A 25,000-nucleotide genomic window follows, 5' to 3' on the forward strand; every position below is an offset into this window, starting at 1 on the left:
TAAGGAGCCACTTTGATGCAAGGCAACCTGAAGTCACATCAGATGGAGGTCATCAAGGAGCTGCCAGGGACTAGGCGTGTTGGAATGCAATCCAGGAAGACTGTGGACCATAGAATCAGTTGTGTTTTTCACCAGCGATGGGGGACTGAGCTAGCCTGGCTCCGCCCGCCTAAGTACTTCCGCTCAATTTGAATTTCCCTTCAGTACTAGGTCTGGACCTGCTGTATGTAATTTGGTTTTCTGGCACCGCCACAGCGGCGCCCAATCAGCGAACAGAAGGCGTGTCTGAGAACAATGACGATAAAGTCGTGCGCCAGTTTGAGTTGTTGTTGTAGGTCGGTAGTTGATTTACAATGTGCAATTTTTCCCTGATAAATTAAATTCGACGAACAAAAACCTGCAGCTGTCGTTGACGGACATTTTCGTGCAGACGCGCAAGGTGTTTGGTTTGTGTACAACCTGCGCGTGATTTCCGGCGCATGACATACGTCACAACCAAACGTTAGCGATTGGTTATGGCAGATCCAGAGTGGCACTGGGCAGATCCAATCATTTTAAACTTCAACAGACACCCGCCTTCAAGTGAGTTAACGTTTGTCAATTGAATAGGTCCAGACTCTCTGTACAAATGAAATGAAATGAAGTGAAGTACGAGAGTCTGGTAGAACCAGGCTAGGACTGAGCCCCGGCCACGAGGGAACACCGCCTTTAGACCCCCCCCAATGTACGCCTTGATGAAATTGAAAGCCGAATCGGTTAACCCATGAGAAAAAGATGGAAATAGGACTTTGATTCCGTTTTTATGTGTGGATTTGAAAGAATGTTTTGAAGGTTCGAGCGCACAGATTTGTTATGGCTGTCAAGGAGACCAAACAAAGAGTTTAGCATGTAGGAGAATGACAAGGTGTGACAGGGAAGTGTGAAATTAATCGATGGAAGAAGTGAGGCAGTTCGTTTAAGTCTATTTCTTCTCGGCCCTGTTTGATGATCAAAGATCGTTTCACCTTGCTGTTTGTTTCTCAGGTTTTTATTTCCTACCACTATTTCACCCCCGGCTTTCTCTGTGTCTCTCATTCGTGCTTTCTTTTGCCCTTTCATACCTGCATTCACGTCACTCCTTGCCCTGTCTGTGTGTGTGCGTTTGTGTGTGTTTGTTTGTGTGTGTGTGTGTGTGTGTGTAACGTGTTTCCTTGTGTGCGTTTGAGTCACCAAATATATGCTGATCTAAATCACATGTGCGTCATCGTCCTTGTCTTCCTGCCACACAAATAATGAAGCACCCATCATTAATTCAGTGGAATGAGTGTTGAACTTTAAATATTTAAAAAGATGTGTTCACAAACACACAACTCAAATGCACACATGACCATCAGGGAGCCACACGAGTACCGTTGGGAATTTTATTGAAATCTCCAGACACATAATTCAGTTACATTCTGTAGCACTTTAAACTTCAAAACAAATATGCCAGCAAATTGAAACAATCTTCCCTTGTTATAAATGTCTATATATATGTATATCAGTATATATATATATATATATTATTTATTTTCTTCTTACCACTGGGGTAATTGTTTCCCGCCTTCATTAGCTTGTTTCCGTTTCTTTTCTTTCGTATGGTTTCGAGAAACAGCCGTTAAAGTACGCATTACAACAGGGACATGTGATCCACAACTCTCAAGGTCATCCACGCAGCAACAGCCCAGAAGGGAGTCTGTCAGCCCAGAAGGAACGCTTGTGTGTTCACCTCATTCAGTAACAGGCCATGGCAGGTCATCTTAATCTAGAACCTTCTCCAACCTTCTAGAACATTCTAGAACCGCCCGTCAAACATAGAAAATAATCCAGAGGCTGGATACACCAGAACGCACGAAGAACACACGCACACACACACACATGTTGAACACAATGAACACGCACGCACACATTCACACACACACACACACACACACACACACACACACACACACACACACACACACACACACACACACACACACACAGACACACACTCACACCCACACACACACACACACACACACACACACAGACACACACACACACACACACACACACACACATACATACACAAACTCACTCTTGCCTGCACACAAACACACACACACACACACACACACACACACGTTTAACACACACACTACCAAGCCCACGTAAATGACTGTTGTGCGAAATATACACTCTCCATTTAAATTACATTAGATTTACATGTTTCTTCATACTTCACAAAAACACATTTTGTACAATATGTTTACAACAAAATGGAGGAGTCGATGACCAGCAAAAGAGCCCACTAGAGAAAAGCATGTGGTGCAGGAAACCCTGTCTACCAACCAGATCCAAAAGGAGATTTCTATGCACGTATGTCTGTGTATGTATCTGTTTGTGTGTGCATGTTCTTAGTGTGTGCACTGTACCTAATTTGTGACTACAGCAACAGAGAGAGAGAGAGTGAGCAAGAGAGAGAGAGAACGAGTGTTAGCCAAATGATTCAGAACTAAGTGAATTTGAGTAGCTCTGTGATCCATCCATCGGTCTATCCGTCTGTCTACCTCTGTCTGTCTGTCTGCCTGTCTGTCTGCCCCCATCACCACCAACTCTGTCTGCTCTCCTCCCCAGCTATCTGGCTTGCCACACTGCTACAGAGGTGATCTGCTGATCGGGGAGGCTTGCTTGTTCGCAGGCACACCATCATGTCACCGCATCGCAGTGTCTGTGGTGCATCTGAATACGACCGAAGGAAAAACACAATACAAATAAAAAGATCAACGCGCCGTGGGGGAAACACAGCCTAAATGGAGTCGCGCAGAGCAAACAATCGCTTCAGACCCTGCACTGCGGAAACCCTGTGTCACAGCTGTGTGACAAAGACATCTCTCTCCGGTGTCCTTTATTTACCCTTCATGTGCATGTGCACTCGCACGTGCGCGTGCACTTTCGAACACACAGACACACAAACACACACAAGCAGTCCGTAGTCTTAGTCTTCTGTTACGATGTCTCTGTCCACTGCCGGAGGAAAAACCCATCCCGGCAGTACAGTTCCCAGTCTTTGTTTGTGTGTTTGGTGCGTCGACCTCTTTCTTCAGGCAGTGGAGGATATGATGTCACAAGACATCCTGAGGGGCGCGAAGTCAGCTCTTGCCGCAATCCAGCCGGGGTCCCACGATAAATCTGTGTTTGTTTCTTGGTTTGTGTGTGTCGGTCGGTTTGTTTGTTTGTTGTTGGTGTGGTGACGGTGGTTTTGGTTTGGTTGGTGTGGTGGATGTTGTTGTTGTTTTTGTTGTATGTTTGTTCTAACTGCGGTCGTGATCCTCTCAGTACAGGACCCTGAGCAGGAACTCGGCCAGGATGGATACGCCCACCGTGACACAGAGGCTGCGCTGTGATTGGTCGCCGCCGCCGCCGCTCTCCGCCTCGTCCCGGTTCCGAGACTCTATGGAGCCCTGGGAAGGGGGGAACGATAGAAGAGGAGGAAGACGAGGAGATGACGAATGACAGATGACAGGAGCAGAATGGAAGCGAGAGTGGGAGAGGGAGAGAAAGGTAGAGAGGGATAGAGAGAGGGGGGAGGCGGGGGGAGGGAGAAGAAGAGAAAGAGGAACCGTTGGAGAGAGGATAGCGAGAGAGAGTGAAAGAGGAAGGGAGAGAGAGAGAGAGAGAAAAAGAGCGATAGAGGAGAAAGGGAACGAGGGAAAGATAAAGCAGGAGGAGAGAACAAGGGAGAGAGATGAAAAAGAAAAGGAAGGATGAAAAGGTGGAGAGAAGATAAATAGTTTGTCATCGTCGGTATTATCAAATAGAGTTTACATATTTGATATATTCACATATTTCTCCTCTTGTTTGTTCCCATGAGAAGGGTTCAGAACAGACAAAGACATCAGGAGAACAGGGAGGGGTGAGCAGAGGAGCTGAGCGTGCGTTCGACTTTCAGAGGCACGGGTGGTAAACAAAACATTTACCAAATTGTAAATTAATGGAATCCCTTCTCAAGGTGGAGAAAGTCATCAAAGGCGGGCTGTGTGAATACTACAATGTTTTATGACTTATTTCTCACAATTTGACAGTGGTTACTAAAACCAGGAGCCTACAAACAAGGCCACGGGATCACAGAGCCAATATATGCACTTTATATGCACTTTCCCCTTCTAATTCGTTATTCTGTTTGTTCTAGCGTGTTGCGGTGACTGCGACCGGATGCCTAGACTCTCCTTATGGTTATCCAGCACCCCATCATCGATTTAAAATGTTTTGCCTGTTAATGTGTATGTAGGTATGTATGTCAATTATGGCAACCACTGCACTCCCGACCCTCCCTGGAAGGAGGCGTCCCCCACTCTGCGTTCCTCCTCAAGGTTTCTTCCTTGCTGATTAAGGGAGTTCTTTCCTGCCCTCTTGGTTGGCTTGGGTTAGATGGTGGTCATAAATATTTGGCCTCTGAAGCCCTTTGAGACAGTAATGGTGATCATATTGAATTGAGTTGCATTGAATGGGGCCACAGGGCCAGCTCGATCCTCACCTCCTCGCAGTCAAAGTCGTCGGAGGGAATGCATTTCCGTCCACTGTCCTGCGTCGACCAACCGGATGACAAGAAACAAAAACAGCACGTTAAACACAAAACAGCAATGTCTCGGCAAAGTGTGACCTGAGTGGTTGAGAGTACAACGGGGGCTCGACGCTGGGATGGGCCGGGATGGGAGGCGGTGTTAATTGGCTCCTGGAGGATATGATTGGCCCTAATGGAAGTACCTCGTTAAGGAGAGGACGCGTCATCAGTGGTGTCGTTATCGACGGAAACATTACAAGCTCGGACTTGGTGATGCAATCACGGAGAAACCACTTGATCCAGGGGGAGGTTGAGGTGTCTGATTGCAATGTGACACGAAACGTGTAAATAATGGTCCTATTTGTTTCCACGGCTTTGCTGAATATCTGGCCATTGAATGTGTGAATATAGGCCTTTATGTTTTGTGTTTGAACTCATGCACATCGTTGAGCAGGTAACTGAACCAATCAAAGCGTTCAAAAAATAAGAAGAGAAAAGAAACGAGGAGTGGATTTAAAAAATAGACGTCAGCAAAGACTTAAGTGTGTGTGTCGCCACAGCCCTGTGTATGATGTTACATTGTGGCCCTGGGGAAAGAGCATGCATATACAGTATATATACACAAGCACACACAAGTTTAATCTTTGACTGTGAAGCCAAAGATGAATTCCAGGTGAGTAAACAATAAAGATGTCCACTATATATAATATATAGATGTTTATACATTGTTCGTGCTTTGCAGGATACATTCATCAAACCATACATAAGTTGAGAGAAGGCAGCGCCACAGACCTATGTACGTGGCAGTGATGTATAGAGAAACAGCTTCAGGCTACGATTTGGAATCACTGTAATTACCCTGACAATAGAGCGCATCGGGCAGCAGGGCCATCGCACCATGGCAACATCTATTAATATACATACACAGGCACAGGCGTATGTATGCATGCATACACACACACACACACACACACACACACACACACACACACACACACACACACACACACACACACACACACACACACACACACACACACACACACACACACACACACACACACACTTGTGATTGTTTGTCTTCCCATTTATCACTGTCGGCCATCATCTTTCTCGTCAGCATCTCATTAGGCAATCTCCTCTCGCTGTCGAGCTAGATGAGCCTATCGGATCCGAGCACTCGACCGGCAATAAACTCTTTTGACACGCACCCAATCATCGCAAATAAATTGAGTCTGGAAAGTAGGGGATTTTAGAAATATGTTAAGGTAAAATGTACATTTTATGTAAATGCCAGGACAGTAGTTTGCAGGTAGTACACACAAACACACGTGAACAAACACACACACAAATATACATGATTCACATACAACAGTAAATACATCCACCCATGAAATCACACTCACACACACTCACACACACACACACACACAACACACAAACACACACACACACACACACACACACACACACACACACACCACACACACGGTCCGTTATCATACGGTTATCATACAGTGACTGAGTTCAGGAAGGAACCGCTTCACTTAGCGTTTCTTTTTAGCTTAGCGTGGCTAGTGGGGAAACAAACACTTTAGAATACGCTAATGGCTTTAGCAGCTATCATAGCCTAGCATCTTTGTGAGTAAAAAGGATTGCACATTCTGCTTCCAGGAGACCCTGTCATTACCTGGCCGCCATCCATTTGTGGGTGAGGAACTGCTCAAATTATGTTATAGAACAACCCTACCCCTATCAGCCTTAACCCTATCCAACCCGAGGCCCAGCCAAAAGAGACACTTTGTCCCTGACTTCAGCAGACCTCACACACCTGTGTGGCCCCTTGTGTTGGCTCACAATATTAAACTTCTTCCTTCGATGCCCCATCACAATCTTCTCTGTTTTTGCGGTGCGCAATGTGTAATGTGACTATCTCAAGTAGTATTGTAAGAACACAAAAAAAAGAACAAAAATAAATGAATAAATCATGCATGTTTAATCTTTTGGGCGAGACAAGGGAACACATACCTTGCCCCTGAAGGCCCGTCGTGTGAAACTGTTTGTGGTAGCATCTCGTGGCCATTTTAGTTCTCGTCACAGCGCTTGTGTGCGCAAGAGTATAGAAAGTTGGCTGGATAACCCCTTATTCCAGTCAAATCCATAACTACATTGAATTATTAATTTACTAGACCTCTTCCATAATGTATAGCTCTATATAATGGCTCTTAACCCCTCAGCTGCAACCCCCCTCTCCCCTTACATAATAGATTACCTAATCAGGAATTTGACACGACAGGGATAAGCTTCATAGAGGTGGGGGATCAGTTTCAAAATGGCTGACGTACGTTTTCCCGTTCATGTCTGTGTACAAACCGCCCGGTTGGGCAGACTTTTCACCGAAAACGACATGTTTATTTCTTAAAAGGGCCCGGCTCACATGAGAATGCTCAAAGCTTGAACTATTCCTCATCTGCTCGCGCTCGATTTCAGTGTTTTCAAACGAAGAGTATGAAACGTTTCCCTTCCATCAACTTGGATGGAAGGGAATATCGTTTTGTGATCTCATTGAGGCTTTCTCTAGAACTTCCGAATAAAATTCGTTCCGAAGTTCTATGTTGCAGGGTTGACTTCTCTGGGCTTTGGCCTACATTTGAAGGAGCTCAGCAATGTTTGAACGGTCGTGTCGTGGTAAGGGCAAAGGTGAAGGCCGGGCTGTTATGTCCCTCTTAAATGCCATCGGAGCACTTGTGCAAAAGAAAAAGTGCAAAAAAAACAACAGGTAAATGTCAGCAACAGTTTATTTCTACGTTTATGGTCGTTACAAAACCATTACCCTTTTTTTTAACTCCTTTAGTCTTAAAGGTTACAGGAGGCCACCTCAGAATGTCCACTTTTGTGCAGAAGACAGAATTGTGTTTGGGCGAGACAAGCAAAGAATTTGGAGGTGGGCGAATCGATTTGCATAAAGTTTTTTTCAGAGAATGTGAGGCTGACAAAACAGACGTCTGTGGTTTCAAAGAAGTCAAGGTGTAATACTGGAACGACCTCACGCCGTTGCCAAGCCTCAAAAGTATTCTGAGATGGCGTGACCGAAACACCCTTCGTCTCTTGTATCCCTTCAGTGGCAGACATCTCAGAAGTGGATAAAGACGAATGCCAGGGAGGATTTAATCAAAAGCGTCTCAACAGAAAGAGCTGCTACCCTTTGGCGTTGTTTGCTGAGCGTTGACGTTAAACTATTAAGAGTTATCCATATTCAAAGGCATAGTCCATGTCACGGCACAGGATTGAGAATTGTACGGTATAGACATCAACGTGAAAGGACCCACTCACCTGCAAGTTAGCACAAGTGGAGAACATGCAAGCGCTGTCTATTGGTTGGAGCGCGTTGCCATGGAGAGAAGGGCCAGGCTTGGCGAGGATTGGCGGCTGGGCTGGGGGGATAGGAACGTGGGCAAGGGTCCGTGACAGTAAGTGGTGCCTCCGAGCCATAGCCAAACGCGCGTATTGCGTTTCCTGTGAGGGGAAAAAGAGGCATAGACAGGACGGGTGAAAGGTCATCTTCTCATTGGCCTGGTTATTTATATGGAACCACAGGAGGAAAACGTACATTACGGGTACATTACCCGTACATTAACCTGCCTAAAAAATACATTCTGCAAGAGAAATAACAGTTCACTTTCACATTCATTTCGCAGGTAGGCGCACAGGTGAGGGCACAAACGTCATTTTTTCCAATTTCCCATTTTCTCCATTTTGTTCACTGATGTTTTTTCTCTTCACACACACACACACAAACACACACACACACACACACACACACACACACACACACACACACACACACACGCACACGCACACCCACTTCTATATGTTACAGTTACATTCTCACATACAAACACACACACACACAAACACCCACCCACTCCCCCCCCCCGACACACACAGACACACACCACTTCACTGCTAAATGTCACAGGTACATTCTCACCGACACACACACACACACAGGCACATGCACATACACCCTTAATAAGCGCGACTCACTGAGGCAGGAGTTATGTGTGAAGTCCCGATGGAAGGCATCACAGTCGCGCTCATGATTGCCCGTGCCTCTGCAGGTGCACCAGAGGCTGATGGTGATGTTGGTGGGGCTGTTGTCGCTGTAGTTGGGCGTCACGTCGGAGCCTGGGCCCGATGGGGAACGGAAGAGTGAATAAAAAGGGGAAGAGAAAAAGAAAGCGCGATGACTTAATTAAGAATGGGGGGCTGTTAATGACGAGGAAGGAATAAGAATCAGGAAAGAGGGATTCTTGAGTGGGTGAGGAGAGGTGCTTTGACTGCTCTTGGGATCATTCGGAAAGCAATATTCTGCCGAGGAGTAAAGCGAAAGATGCCCCCCTAGAGTGCGGTGGACTTCTGCGAGCTTGATGGAAGCCAGCAGGGCACTCATCAATCAATACTCATCATAAACCCATCTCCAGGAAAAAAAACCTGATCCCACAAACGTCAATAATAATCATAGGGACAATACAACAAAGCAAGGCTGAGCAAATAAACGTAAAAAATAATAGGATACATAATAAAAAAATATTAGAAGTATATTCATTATTATTATTATTATTAATTCTGATTTTTATCAATGAAGCCAAGTCAAATGTAAGCTGTCATCACTTGCATTCAGACCCAATCGTGTACTTTGGCAAAAACATTGTTTTGATTCTGATAGCTCGCATGCTGCGGGTAAACTCTATTCATTAGATTAGATTAATTTTCCAATTAGTTAACCTACCAATGGGTTCAATGAGTTCCACTCACCAATGAGGCCAACATAGGCCATGAGGCAGCCATGGTAGTTATCCTGCGGGCACCCCGTCACGGTGTGAGGAGTCACCTGGCAGTTCATGTGGTAGTCAGCCAGTCTGGACCTAAAGCAACGCAGAGACACACCATACATTTCATTGTATCACCATAACAAAACCACACAACGTGCACAGTGGAATCCTCAACCACCAAATCACCTAGCGGCCAAATTTTCTAAACGCTAGCATCTAGATTTTCAAAACAAAGAGCAATGCCGGTCGCACACCAGATGAGCCAAGGAGGGCCCCCACACACACCGGGAAGATTGGATCTTGGGTGTTGTTCTGTTTGCTATAATGGGTGCTGGTGGGTGGCACTGCGTGGTGCCAGGGTTTTCAGCAGAGCTGGAAGTTCTATCAGGCCGACAAGTGCTGTCATTGAAGATAATGGCTTCGGATTCATAGAACACACAGCGTGTCAGGTTCGAGACTGGCTAAAGGCCCAAAGGGCAGCCAAAGTGATGCAATCAAACCATTTCGGAGTTCTTCAGGGCTTCCGGGAGAGACTGTCCAGAGTGGTGATGAGAGTGAAGTTATAAAGGGATTGGCAGTGGTCGTCCATCGCCACCCGTGTGGCTGCCACACGCCACTTGGCAGGTGATCATTTGACATGAGCGTTTGGCACCCAAGCGATGACGTGTCTGACGGTGAAAGACTGTGTAATCGGATGAGATAACAACTGCTATGAATGACGTCTTGAATGCTATTGAATCGCGTGACTGCATCACCTTTTCGGAAGGAGAGCATGAGTCATACAAGTCTGGAGTTTGGGATTAAGTCTGAGTCATTGCCATGTAAAGATCTGTCGTAGCTCTATAATCCCAATGCAGGTATAGCAATGATGTATCATTATGAAGAGGTTTTTTAAAAATCGGGATGGTTTCTAGTGCATTATCTCATGGCTACTGAATTGTCCAGGGATAGGACAAGAGTGATGAGGATCCATGTAATTTCCTCAAGAAAAAAGCCATAAATAGCATGCTCCAAAGCATGAAACCCGATGTTTGTAAAACAACGCTCATCGGAAGAGAGATTCCAACGTTTTTTAAGACAAGCTTAGTTAGGGGCAAAGTTGGGACCTCCCCTGGTCAGTATGACCAGGGGAGAGGGGATGTTGCTGACGTCACAGCCCTCACAATTCCCATGAATCATTTTCAATTCATTGATCTGATTCATATGCATATGAATGTATGCATATGCACGCATTGACCTATTTTAGTCGATTTATTTTCAGTGCTTCCTCTCCCAAATCAAACCGACCACAAATTACCTTCTATTGCATTCACATGGAAGATATCCTAAATTCCAGACAAACTCACCCACACACACATTTGTACATCATCCGCAGCTACAGGCAATTTTGTTTCTTTAATTACGGAAACCTGCATGTCTTTAGAGTACAGATAAATACCTGGAAGAGAGCAGCATTAACACAGGGAGGACATAAACCGTTGTTTAAACGTTTTAATTATGATTACGTTCTATTATGTTTTGAATATATATACTTTTATATCTACTTATGTTGTGACTTGCATAGTGTCAAAAAAGTGTTTGTCCATGAATCAGTTGTGGTGGTTAACGGTCTCATGTTAACCATGTGGATTGAGGTACAGAAGGGTAGGTTGGTGTAGCGGTGGGAGACTGTTTGATTCTTAGCAAAAGGTTCCGGGTTCAATCCCCAACGTCGTCAGTCTACCTGTAGCAAGACGTCTGACCGCTATCTGCTAATTAACTAAAACACAATCTTTGTCTTCAGCTTTGGATGAAAACATCTAGCTAAATGACTAAAGACCATGTTAAGACATGACTTAGTACTAAAACCAATCAAAAACATCAGAAAACAAAGCCTTAAATGAAACCTCTCTGGCAGCGGACGTGCATGTATTTATGTACTGATGAGCACCCGGCCACTATCGCTGCAGGCACATCTGTTTGAGCACACGAGACGATACACTTCACTGACTCCTGTGCCATAGACCCCCTTTCATGGCAAATATTCTAATTTGTACCGTGATATGAACATTAATGAACCGGGACCCCATACCGAGATCCCCCGGTAGCATTCCATGAGGTAGCCCTCTTTCGACGATAGCGAGCACTGTGTTTAGAAGTGTGCTCATAGGACGGACAGAAACGCTGTCGATGAAGAGGAAGGTCAGCCAATAGCCTTCACGTTTCAACACACATCAAGGTTGTGAATTTGTGTGATGTTCTGTCCACCAAACAAAAGGATGAAAGCACAGACTGGACTACTTGTCAATTAAAGGTCAGCTCATGTGATTTATAAGTGCTAGACAGCTCTTTCACTACGCAAAGTCTAGGGCACTTTTGAATCAAACGAAGAAAAACAACAACAATAAACCTATTTAAATTGTTTGCAAAGAAATATATTATTTTAAAGTGTTCAATGTTATGTCATCCCGGACAATTCTGTTTCTTGGAATGCATACATTTTCAGTTTTTTGTAACCGTCTTGCTTGGTTTTTCTGTTCTATTTATCTCTATTTATTAACCAACCATGAATACTAATCTACTGAATGCTAAATATCTGCTCTTTATCACGGGAATAGAGACAAAGGGAACTCATTGTTGGCTGCAATTGTCTGAAAGATTTTACACATTTACCAATGGACTTCTGCTTCAATTATTAATTTTCTGGGTTCCTACGTTTAAAGCCCATCAGATTACTGTAGGCCGTAACACAAAAGGACATCACTAGTATCTTTGGCTCCCACTCCTAGCTGATAAGGCTCTGAATTTAATACCATAATCTGTATCAGAATTCGCTTTAAACTACATTGGACAAAGTCAACAACCAAAGTCGCAAATTATGCTTCTGATTACAATCTGTTATGAATTTTACATTTACATGTGTGTTATACAGTACTACTCACAATATGTGAATAGATATTTGTATATTTATTTTACATACTCACTTTTTCTGCACATTTATCTGTTAAATTCATATTATTCTCCTGAACTTCTGCGGTGACTATTCACATTTTCTGTTTGATAGATTACGTCTCTTATCTTGAATACTGCATTAACATTTGTTAAAATGTTGTTTTGTTTTTAAAGGTTACACTTTATGCAACGTAAACTCTTCCTCAGGGCCTCTGGATTTTTAAAAAATATAGTCTGGAATGATCTGGAATGGAATTACAGTTAGGATGGTCTCAGTGAACGACTCTATTAGAAAACCTAATGGCCCCTGAATCCAGATTGATGTGTACCGTTACATTTCCCTTAATACACTGTCAGAATACAGCTGGGACACATTGATCTTCTATTAGGATATATGCACACGCGTCCCTCTCAATTTAACTTGATATATATAAAAAAACATAAGACCATATTGGCTGGCAATTCGGTTGTATTACGATTGCGGGGTTGAATAATGGATGGGCGGCTAGATTTCCCTCTCTGTCTTTTCTCTTCTGGCTGTCGCTGCGTGAATGAGTGATTGCCCCTGGGTGTGGGGCCCGTGGTGACGGGGTGAGGGTACCGACAGCCCCTGGGTGTTGGGGCCCAGGGATGAAAGGCCCCTGGGTGTGGGGGCTCGGCTCCACAGGTCCCTGGGGGTAGGGGCCTGGAGACGAACGAACCCAGGGTATCAGAAAACCTCACGCTAATTCAATTCAATTCTCTACACACTAAACACGTGCATGTGCGATGCGCAGGTGTCTGGCAAAAAATGGTTTGTTTTTAGAGGGAAGACTATACTGCATGGCGAAATATCCAACCTTGATGTTTAAATGAAGTTTGAATAACGTATTGTTTTTTGTACAATCTAAACGAGGCGGTAAAAGGTTAAAGGATTACTGATTGGAGGAATGTTTATTCTGCATTATGACCTCGGGTTTTAAAAGCATATTATGAAGCGCCTTGTTGTGTCCCTAGAGCTTTAGGTACAGAAGCCTTATTTAACACAAAGAAAGCCGAGAATTCAATTTTAACAATCTTAAGGATGTTTTGATTGGAACATAATGTCTTTTTATGATTTATATTGGTTATTGAGGTTCAGCAGTGTGTGGCTTGCATGTTTCTTTGTGTGTGTGTGTGTGTGTGTGTGTGTGTGTGTGTGTGTGTGTGTGTGTGTGTGTGTGTGTGTGTGTGTGTGTGTGTGTGTGTGTGTGTGTGTGTGTGTGTGTGTGTGGGTTTGTGTTCTGGCTTCTGCACTGAGCGATTAGGTGTCCTGTGTTGTCTCCGTGTTCTATTTAATTAACAGTCCCTGAGTGGTACTGCTCATTTGCATGAATAGCATATTTGCATAGCTTATGAGTTCCCCCCTCTGTTGCCTCTCCCTGTCACCATCAGGAGACGCTGCCCTTGGTCACCCTCCAGGTTACAACTACCACTACGATGTCTGTGTGCGTGCGTGTGTGTGTGTGTGTGTGTGTGTGTGTGTGTGTGTGTGTGTGTGTGTGTGTGTGTGTGTGTGTGTGTGTGTGTGTGTGTGTGTGTGTGTGTGTGTGTGTGTGTGTTTGTGTGTCCTCTGTAGGAGACACTCAGCCCCCTCCGGATCATGGCCGGCCGTGCGTAGAACAGCCAGACGTATTCAGAGATCCATGGAGGAAATTAGACGAATGAGGAACAATCGTGTCACGGTGTATTTATAACACACACGCACACACACACACACACACGCACACACACACACACACACACACACACACACACACACACACACACACACACACACACACACACACACACACACAGACAGATGCACATGAAGACAGACAGAAAGACACACAAACACACATTCACACAGATTCACATGCATACAGACCCCCCCCCCCCCCCCACACACACACACACATACATACATGGACACCAATGCACACACTCACACATACTCCTACACAGATAGGAAAGAAGAACAACACAGAAGGTAAACCCTCAAACTCACACACAAACAAATACACACATGCTCAGACACACCTCATCACATGCATAAACATACACGGTTACAAATGCATACGCCTACACACAGACAAATTATACAAACACAACACTCTCCCAAATGCATGCACACAAACACACACACACACACACATACACACACACACACACACACACACACACACACACACACACACACACACACACACACACACACACACACACACACACACACACACACACACACACACAAACACACACACACACACACAATCTCTCAGTGAGGGTGAATCAGGAGCAGTGTTCTCCTATCCCTGCGTGCCGTCCTCTTTGACCTAGAGAAGGAAGCCATTTCCATTATGCCCGGTGCCTCACCTCACTGACCAGGTAATGGACCGCTACCACTGCTGGATTTGTTTCTTCACCTTAAGCTCCAACCCTGTTGAACGTGCTGGGATCTCCTCTCTGCACTCTATCCACTATACAATGAGTGTGTCTGTGTGTGTCTGTGTGTGTGTGTGCATGCGTACGTGCGTGTGTGTGTGTGTGCGTGTGTGTGTCCGGTCTAGTCTTTCAGCAGATGCTTTGATGTAAAGCGACTCAAAGTGAGTTTGAGACAAATGATGGTAAAGGTCTTTAAGACATTAAGAACATCTTGCTGACATTTGGAGGTGGAACCGAAGCTGGGCGATATGATCACGATAAACTGGGAACTTTGACACTTTATTGGTAAATATCACAAAATGCTTACAAATTAAAATCACATTTCAAACATTGTAGCTGAGGGACATTATTGTCATCCTGGAAGTATATCAGAAAGTAATTAAAGATTGTTAAAATGTAATCCTCGTTTTTTGTGTTAAATAAGGCTTCTCTATCTAAAGCTCTGGGGACACAAGGCGCTTCATAATATGCTTTTAAAACCCGAGGTCATAACACAGAATAAACCTTCCTTCAATCAGTAATCCTTTTAACCTTTTACCGCCTCGTTTAAGTTGTACAAACAAAATACGTTATTCAAAACCTTATTTAAACCAAAATTTGTTTTTCTTTCTCTCCAATGTTTCAAACCACATATCCGATAATGGAGAGACACGTTGACTGTGTCTGAGAACCCCAATCACTGACATTCATGACCGTTTTTAGTAGCATCATGTGGCGATAGACACCAATCTGTAGTAGACCCATGGTGGAGACAATGACGATGTAAGGATGAAACAATGCTAGGAAAAGGAATGGAACTTTTAACTTAAATCTATTATATTTGAAGGCTATACATCGCAGGCTTCCAAAACATTGCCATTCTATTCTTCAGAATCACACTTTTAAAACAGTACTGCTCTGGTTCTTGCTCAGGAACCGTCTGTATAATTTGTATTGCTCGTATTATGCTCACTGTGAGAAATGATGTTAGTTAATCACAGGTGTAATCATTCAAATAACAATGGGTTAATATTGCTGAAACCTATCCTGAAGGGCTGGCCAGCCACTTAATGATGCCTTTGTGGGGAAATAGTACAATTAATTTATTTGAATTTGACATCACCAATTAAACAAACATGATATATACTGTACAGGATTTTTCACATGCACTGTGTAATAGACTGATAAGTTATGAGGGTAGGGAACCTAGAGATATCTCGCAGAGCATAGCATCCCAGCATATTAGCATAGTAGCTCATGAAATTTGCAAAGAAGCGCAGGAAGTTAGCATAGTGAGCAGCAATAGCAGAAAACTTATTTTAGAGAGTCCCTCGAGGGAAACTAATACATAAAAAAAAACAAACTTCTCTCCTGATGGAGAAGCACATAATGTTGCTTTGATGAGCTAATCCCAAAGATGTGGGCTTTTTTTTTTTTACAGTGTTTATAACGACTTGAATGAGATTGCCCCTATCACCATTTAGAAGATTAACAGTAGCGGTATATCACTGCTTTTGTGGTGTATAGGCGTCAATGGCATCGGTTGTTTAGACGCACAATAAAAAGGAGAATTGCAACGTTATTAAGGTCATAATTCAAAGACGCTAGGATACACGAACGCGGCTAACTGGCCTAACGAACACAGCGCCTGGCAAGTCAACTCCCTCACGCATTCACGGCAAGTTCAATTAAAAATGTAATCATCATATGCAAATTGTGATTGGGTACATACATATTGTATGTTTAATCCTCTGTGCATTAGCGTTGTACATGTGTCCCTCACAGCTTCATTTCCATAAACTGCTCAAGGTTTTTCTTTTAAGTGGCCTTTCTCTAAATTACTGTTCAGGACGATAAAGGAATTAAGTTCAAACTCTGAAAGTCTTTCCCGCTCCGTTATATCTACGTTTTAGCAACGCAAACTGCAGCTACAATTATTTTCCTTTTACAATCAACTCACCTCGAATTTAAGCATCATTTCGCATTACATCTAACTTTGGAGAGGTGTGTGTATATGTTTGTACGTGTATGTGTATATGTGTGTGCGTGTGTGTGTGTTAATGTTTGTTTGGGGGGCAAGTTGAGCTCCCACCAGGGTAGTAATCGGGAAGGTTAGTGACAGGTGGTGTCAATTAACTTATCAACTGGAAGACAGAGGGAGGAAGGAACAAACCCAGCCCAACGACTTTCGGATAGCGCCACTTTAGTTTTATATTATGCTTTTCTGTTTCTCGACAAATGCGTCGGATTAACTCCTTGACAACGACCCTGTGGCCCTGCCTAACAGTAAGTACTGGAATAACATCCGCTGAATCTGCCCGACAGAGACGCCATCAAACAAGGTGATTATAGGGAAAAGCAATTAGCGAGGCGACATATTGTCTTAATTCAGTAATTCGCCGAGTCCCTAGACCTCCGACAGAGTCGCAGTTCAATTGAAGGAACAGAACAGTCTTCAGGGAGTTCTCTGATGTCTTCCTCAGAACTTAGTAAGTGGGTAATAGCTTACCGCGGCGCTGTGGCTAGCCTTCTGTTGGAAGGACTTGAAAGGGATACACACATAAACATACACAAACACCGCCATCTCAACCTCATTAAGAAAGGGGAGGAGGTCAATTGTAGGTGTGTGTTGTGTGTGTGTGTGTGTGTGTGTGCTGTGTGTGTTGTGTGTGTGTGTGTGTGTGTGTGTGTGTGCGTGTGTGTGTGGTGTGATGTGTGTGTGTGTGTCTGAGCCGGATCAGCAGCACAAAAAATTCCTTCCCATTCAGGCAGTCGGTATAAAAATCGCCTCAATTCCCAACTGCTAATGTATGTGAAGACTGCGGTCTCCACAGCAGAGCCCTCACACATGTGTGGCACAAGCAGGTCCACGCAGGGCTGGAATTCCCCGAGACGTGGGGAGTGCGACGCGTGGCTCTGGCTTTAGGCGACAGAGGTAGGGGGATTTGATGATGGGGAGGTGGCCGAGCGCAACGCTTCTCTCTGGGGAACGGGGGGGGTGGGGGGGACCAGGCTGCTAGCCCGGACCCTGCAGCCACTCTTGCATGGATGCGCAGTTGCTGCTCTTAAGGCTTAGTTATGGTTCAATGACGACGCAACGCAAGGGGGTTTAGGGACCCATTATGTCCTTGCGGACCCTCCTTTTCATCACACACAAGGGCCTGACGTGCGCCCTCCCTAAAAGTTGAACCTTGCGTCGAGCGAAGCAGCAGTAATGGCAGTGATTGGTCCGCTAACGCAAACCCGACGTTACCCGACGACTGCGTTGAAGCAACTGCATGGTCATTCCGTTGCGTCAACGTGGGACTATAACAAAGCCTTTAAACTGTTCTGGAACCTGCAGGCACTCTAGCTTGGAGGCCGGTTGCTGCTGTCAGGCTGGTCTGGAGCCTGCAGCTACTCAAGCATGGACATGCATCTTGCTGCTGTTGGGCTGTAGCTCGGAGCTGATGCAGCCTGCCTGCCTGGCGAGTGAGTGAGTGTGCAAACTGTTCTGTCGCCAAATAAACCAGGTCAGGTAGGCTCGGCGACGGGACGGGTTGTTGGTACGATTTCTAGAAGGATTAACGAAAGTTCTTGTGATTCTAGAATCAACCACAATTCTAGAATTCTAGAATTGGTGATTCTAGAATCAACCACAAGCTCTATTTCCTAATTTTGATTATAATGGCATGTATTTAAAAAATAAAGTAATCCATGTCTCATGAATAAATGATGGGGATGTCAAGGAATCCGGTCACACTATCCTGCAGGACAGTGCAGACTAGAGGGTAGGGGTTATGAACCCCAGTTGAGATGTTCTGGGTTCCAACCCCACATGCGTATCTAACTATATGCCTTAAGCTCCTCATTAATTGCATGTATCTAAATCGCTTTGGATCAAAGAAAGTGTCTGCTTAATAAATTAAAGTAGAATCTCCTCACAAGCAGGTTTGCTTCTGCTAATAAAACAGTACGGCACTCAGTGGCAGGCACTAAACTGCCTGACGCAATGACCATATTCATTTTATAATATAAATGTTTCATCAAATCGACAACCCTGAAAATTAATATTCCATTGAAGTGGTTTCGGATAATGGTTTATCCTTCTGTGAACACTGAACTGAGAGATCAAATAAAAAATGGCTGTCATATGGACTTGAGAAAAAGATGTCATAACCTTGCCTTGGGGGATTTATCGATTTAAATCAAGACACAGGAAATGGGAAAATAGCAAGGCTTGGACCCAACAATGCTACCACGAAATAGAAAATTGATAAAAGGTAATGTTCAGGGTAAAGTGCATCTAATAATAAATTGTATCGACCGTACAGATTTTCTCCACTGTTTTCCATTTAGACACAAACACCAGCAAGTTGTTTGACCTAGTATTGACCCGATCGATTGAATCACATCGAGGCAAAATATAATTACAGATGTTTTGATTCAATACAATGCATCATTTCAAATCCCCATAACCATTATAACATAAACAAATTATATTTGGGAGGGGGTTCATTGTTTTAGTATATTGATCAATCAAGGGTTTGAGTTGCAAAGGCAAATATGCATTTTTCTTGCCAACTGCCAAGTGCAATACATGCCTGCGTTTTACCAGAGCGTCATATCCAGAGTTATCTCTATCCCTGACTGTTCAAAATGCAGTCACATGTCCACAGATCAAATATGTGTCAGATTGAGTGGTTTTTCAAATCTGATTCCATGTCAAGTATGCTGTTCACATTACTCGCATCAAAGAATCTTCCATGCACAGCACATGGGTTCACTCATCACATGACCACACCCATTCCCTCATTCCACCAATCAACAAGTCCATTCCACTAACTGGTCGCACCTGTCTGTTTCAAATGGGGGCCACCCACTCCTTTATTCAAACCCTGGTTCACTATCCCCCCATCCCAGCCTTGAGTTTCGACTCCGCTCTGGGCGCGCAGGTGCACCTCTGTCATTGCCTAGTCACAGTTGGCCTTCCTTCCATTCTTTATCTATTTTCCTGCTTGCCCTTGCTCTTTATGTCTGAATGCTTGCGTACCTGTGCTTGTTTTTGTTCCATGACAAAAGAAAGAAACTCTCCCCTGGCTTCCTCCTGTGTGTCATTACGACACCTGAGGCCGCCAGGCTTCTTCTTGGGGTGGGGGGGTCCACACCTGCACAGTCGTTCACGAGGTCACGCATCGCTGAGCTATTACGTCTGGGGCGTCGATGGCGTCCGTAGTGGGGCCGCGCTTTCTCTCTGCTCTAAAGTAGAACCGTCACGCTTGCCTGTCTCCTAATATAGGGGAGTATTGCTCGGTATGCGTGTTGTGACAAGAAAACACACCGTGTGCAACATCATGTCCCCCTTTCTGCAATCACATGCCAGCCCTGACAATTTCTGACCGGGGATGTCATTGCTCTTGGAAACTGAGAAAAACTGTTGCATATTACATTACAAAATGGTAGACTCTTGAGTGATTCCTCTTGAAGATGAGTAAAGAATGCATGCAATGCACGAGGAATAAATGGGGCCGGACGGTCTAGTGCTTAGGGGGTCCCTCTAAGGCAAAAGGTTGTGGGTTTGAGCCCCCAATGTCCCGAGGTGCCTATAAGTCCTTCCGGCGCATTTCTTTAGGTTGATAGGATGTGGTGTGCGTTATTAGAGCAGTGCTTTAATTGCCCGGGAAATGTTCATTCAAATTTGGTTGGAACAGTTTAGGAAGATGAAGGTATTTAACAACAGCCTTTCATTAGCGGTCGACACCTCTGCCTACCTACGCGTTGTGAACAAACTGTGTTTAATTAGCTCTTCTGTTTATCGGTACAGTGCAGCATGTACGTTAAGCTATCAATCACCATGCTACTCATCCACACCCTGATGCTTAGCATAGGGCTGACTCTCTCTCTCTCTCTCGGTCTATGTGTGGGGTCCCGAACTTGGAACACCAACCACTAGCAGCTAGGCTAAATAAGGGAAGCTGCTCCAATTGGAAATTATGGCGTTCTTGCTAGTTCAGAATGTAAACATTGCGCTACAATGTTTACCTTCAGCGCAAAGCCATCACATCCTGTTTTGGTTGCTTTATAGTGTTAAGCAGGACTGATTGGTAAACCGAGCGGGATTACAGTATATTCTATTACTTTATATAATTTGTGCTTAAATCGATGGTGAGCCATCCTTTTACATCTAAACATAGTGGGTGTTGGGGGCTTTTTTGCTTCTTGGGGAGGTGAATTACAGTAAGCCACAGTGAATTGCTGTGTTTACCACAATGTTAACACATGTCAGTTGATTCTGCTCATTTCCCTTTGTGTTGTGTTGAGCAAAAAAATGTGCGGGAACAAGACACCTACTCAACTGGCAGTAGAAAAAGCGACAGTGATGGAACGAACGGCATCAAACACAAACACACGCAGCTCTGTGCCCCCGCAATGCAAACACAGGACGGCCTCGCCAACGTGTACGTGTGCGTGTGTGTGTGCGCGTGCGCGTGCGTGCGTGCGTGCGTGCGTGCGTGCGTGCGTGCGTGCGTGCGATGAAAGACATTTTGATTACATGTTTTGAATCAATTAGCCGACACACAAATGCAATGTAAACATGAAATTCCTCAGCACAGCATGAGGTGAGAACCTCACTTGTCACCAACATATGACTTTATTTTGGCATGACTATGAATGCACCACAAGTGGGCCGGGAGAGTGGTTGGCTAAAAAGAGCTGCTTTAACATCTTCTGTACACGTAGGACATGCGAGTGCCAGCGTGTTGACACCGCATCTCCATATCATTGGTGTCGCATCAGTCCTCCCCGATGATGACTCAAATACCTGACTGTGTCCCAACACATTTAGCACCTGCTCCGCCATCAGGAACTAAGGCAAATGTAGCGTCTTATCCTTCAGAGCCCGCTCTGAGCAGTAGCTGGGAGCCAGCGCTTTAAGGAGGACTGGACGATTTAAGTCGCCATGGTAGAGCAGGTGGTTAATAAGACTATTCCCTGTAAACATTCAGTCTTACACTCTTTCATTTTTATATGGATCTTCTAAGAGGTTTAAAGAGAACGTTTGACGGTGTACATATATACCGGTCACTAGGGAGAGACACTCTTAGCCTGTGTAGCTTGCAGGGTTTGATTCGAATACCAAAAAGGGTCCTAGTTTAATATGGGGGGACGCATCGTTTTTTTACTTTAAGAAGAAAAAGCACCCATGATTAATTATGTCGAAGGCTTTGAACGCATCAAGGAAACGCATATATATTGTGTTTTATATCTTCCATACTTTTTTTGAAAATTCCTCCAGTGCGTTATTACAGGAATCTGTGCCGTGTTTATGTTTTAAGCCAAGGTGATTGTCCGTGGTTGTTCTGTATTCTTGAAGCCTCTCCAAGAGGATTCTTTCTCATACTTTGTCAGGGCCCTTGGTCTCTCGTTCTCTATATTGTTTTATCTTTGACAAATGGGCCTCTATTCCATGAATTAATAATCCAGAAAAATCACACAGAGCATGAACCACTGAGAACGAATGGCTATTAAACATATTCTGTTGTTATTTGATCAAGGCCACATGCTTTGTTCAATGGCAGTTACTCAAAGGCAGAGCACAATTCATAAGGAATCATATCCACACCAACATTACATGAATCACTTTTAACACAACTCATGTTTACTCCACAGTTCAGCAATATTTGTAGACCCAGTAAATCAATGAATAAATAAATACCCATCAATACTAGATGGCAGTAGCCTCTTATTGTTATTGATAACCTTACCTTCTTACCAGAATTCAAACACATTATTCGGCTGAAGCTTTTTGTCCCTGCTTATTACTTTCAATAGAGCGTACATCATATTCAAATCTAGCATTTGCGTGTTTTTTGTGTTCACACACAATGCAGAGCTTTTCCTGGTAAAACCCAGTTTTTAAAAGCTTTTTTCGGCCCCTAAATGGGAGCTCATACACATATTCATTCCCTCCTGGCCTGAGGTTATTTTGTTTAGACCTTTTACTGGCAGAATGATTTACCTCCGTCTTTTAAACGAATTCAAAATTGTATCATCCATTAGACATAGGTCATTACTCTGGTTCTGCTTTTTACACTGAATGTGAGCGTACGGAATAGCATCAAGTGGTAGATCAATATTACTAATATTGCTTTTATCAGTCTAGGAATTGTCATGTGAGAAGTCAATCCTCTATTAACCTTGACCCACCTAGTGTCCATCTTTGTTCATGGTTAAAACAACTGATGAACTCTCCACATTTAATATCATAGATACAGGTATATGATCTGTTGCAGGCGGACCTTACAGTATCTGTAATCGATCATGACCGTCTGCAGTGTATGTATACAGTGATCCAGCCATGTTGTTGTGCGCCATGCTCCATCAGTATGTGTGGATCCTTCTGCTGGCACCAGCACTTTGTTGGGAAGAACCAGATAGCTAGCTTGTCCAAATTGGATTAAGTGTTAACCAAACACGGAGCTATCATCGGAAATATCAGGGTTCGTATTACCAAAAACAAATAGACATTGGTTGCCTTAAATAAATACCAGATAAAGACGTGCGCATTAAGAACTTCATTCTGATTTCAGTAATACTCGTAAGGAGTATTAATGAATTGCAAACGCATTGCTATGCACCAGTCAACCTCCGGCCTAATCAACGATCAGTGGATCACGTTTCTTATGTCAGCAATGGCCTCCCCACCTACAGGTATTATGCCATGCATTATTTCCATGCTGAGATCTGTTGTGGACGCCCCTGCCCTGTGCCAATCACTATTAACAGAATCAAGTTAAGCTGTCTCGTTTAGCTAATAGAGTCCCTTGTACACGCAGAATATACGCGCTCCCTCAAAGCTTGTCAATACTGATTTCGCATTTTGCATCAAGCGCTCTGTCCCCAAGCGCTATAAGCCAATACGCAATAAGCCACTCAATTATCTGAGTAGCTATATGTGACAGATCTAATAGTCTTCAGTCAAGATCACATCTATATTGCAGCCCTGATAATCTCAGCCTCAGGCACACACACCCATTCCTAATGTCAATACTTAGTCTTATCAGGTGGTTCAAACGTCCTGGGAGTTTGTCTTGTACTTTGTTCACGACGCTGACCAAATGGAGCCTGACGCTGTTAATTAAACAGCGTCGGGGTCCATTTGGTTCATATCAGGGGACGGCAGGACGCTGGGGAGGGCATGCTGCCGAACGTTAGGTGGGATGCATGTACATCTTATCCGGCCCAGATCAGTTAATGACCCTGGACCGAAGTGTGTTATCCAGAGCAGCGTAGCCTGGTACGACCTCATAAGCGTTTATGTGTGTGTGTGTGTGTGTGTGTGTGTGTGTGTGTGTGTGTGTGTGTGTGTGGGTGTGTGTGTGTGTGTGTGTGTGTGTGTGTGTTGTGTGTGTGACGTGTTCCTTGGCTGTCTAATCCTCTTCTCCCCGAACCAAAGGGTTGGGGCGAGTATTATATTAAAGCAAACATGAAGAACAAGAGAACAGAAGCACTCTCACCCTTGATAAGGTATATGGCCCTGGCTATGTCCCAGACAACCAGGTTGGTTCATCCTTGTTGAGACATAACAAATGGCCGAAGACATAACAACCTTGTTGAGACATAACAAATGGCGGAACGTTGGAAATAACACCTTGTATCAGTAGCTGCGTTTCCATCTACAAGGTGATGCGAATCTTTAGAAAGTTCGCAAAAAAGTAATTTGAAATAGGTGCGTTTCCATCAAGTGGTTGGAGCGGAATAGGGTGATGACGTTACACGTTGATGTCGGCAGGGTTGCTATGGCCGGTCGTTATGCGGAAATCGGAAAACCTGTCAGTCCTGTGTGTTCAAAGTTCGCTACGTCACAGCTGATTCGAAAAATGTGTTTCCATCTCCCATTTTGCGAATTAACTCTGTTTCGCATTTCTCAAAAACCACCTCAAGCGAGCGGATAAACTTTTTTGCGAATTAGAGGATTTTGATGGCAATTTTGGTGTTTCCATCACCGTTTACTGATTCGATACTTCAAAGTTTGCATTAAATTAGGGGGATGGAAACGCACTACTGTGAGAGGCACTGGCCTGTTCCTAGACTAGAAATGTGAACACAGAGAGACACTAAAATACACCAACATTCTACAGTGTCTGTGGGGAGGGCCCGGTCTCGACCAGCCTTCTGCTCTGTGTGATCCGGGAGGGCAGAGGGGGAGTGGCTCCACATACCTTTTTAATGAGAGGAAACGCAGCACTCATCTATTCAGCCTTTT

General features: G+C 44.3%; 1 protein-coding gene across 1 annotated transcript in view; it reads right to left on the bottom strand.

Annotated features, from left to right (window-relative positions):
* Positions 1-2,098: 2,098 nt before the first annotated feature.
* gfra2b (GDNF family receptor alpha 2b) overlaps positions 2,099-25,000 on the bottom strand; it is a 58,850-nt gene continuing 35,948 nt past the window's right edge. The window contains 6 exon segments of the mRNA XM_030355688.1: positions 2,099-3,464; positions 4,538-4,585; positions 7,898-8,020; positions 8,022-8,080; positions 8,612-8,752; positions 9,383-9,492. Of these exon segments, the coding sequence (XP_030211548.1) occupies positions 3,336-3,464; positions 4,538-4,585; positions 7,898-8,020; positions 8,022-8,080; positions 8,612-8,752; positions 9,383-9,492 (610 nt within the window). The 3' untranslated portion in view covers positions 2,099-3,335.

Source organism: Gadus morhua, chromosome 4, assembly GCF_902167405.1.
Source record: "Gadus morhua chromosome 4, gadMor3.0, whole genome shotgun sequence".
NCBI lineage: Eukaryota > Metazoa > Chordata > Actinopteri > Gadiformes > Gadidae > Gadus > Gadus morhua.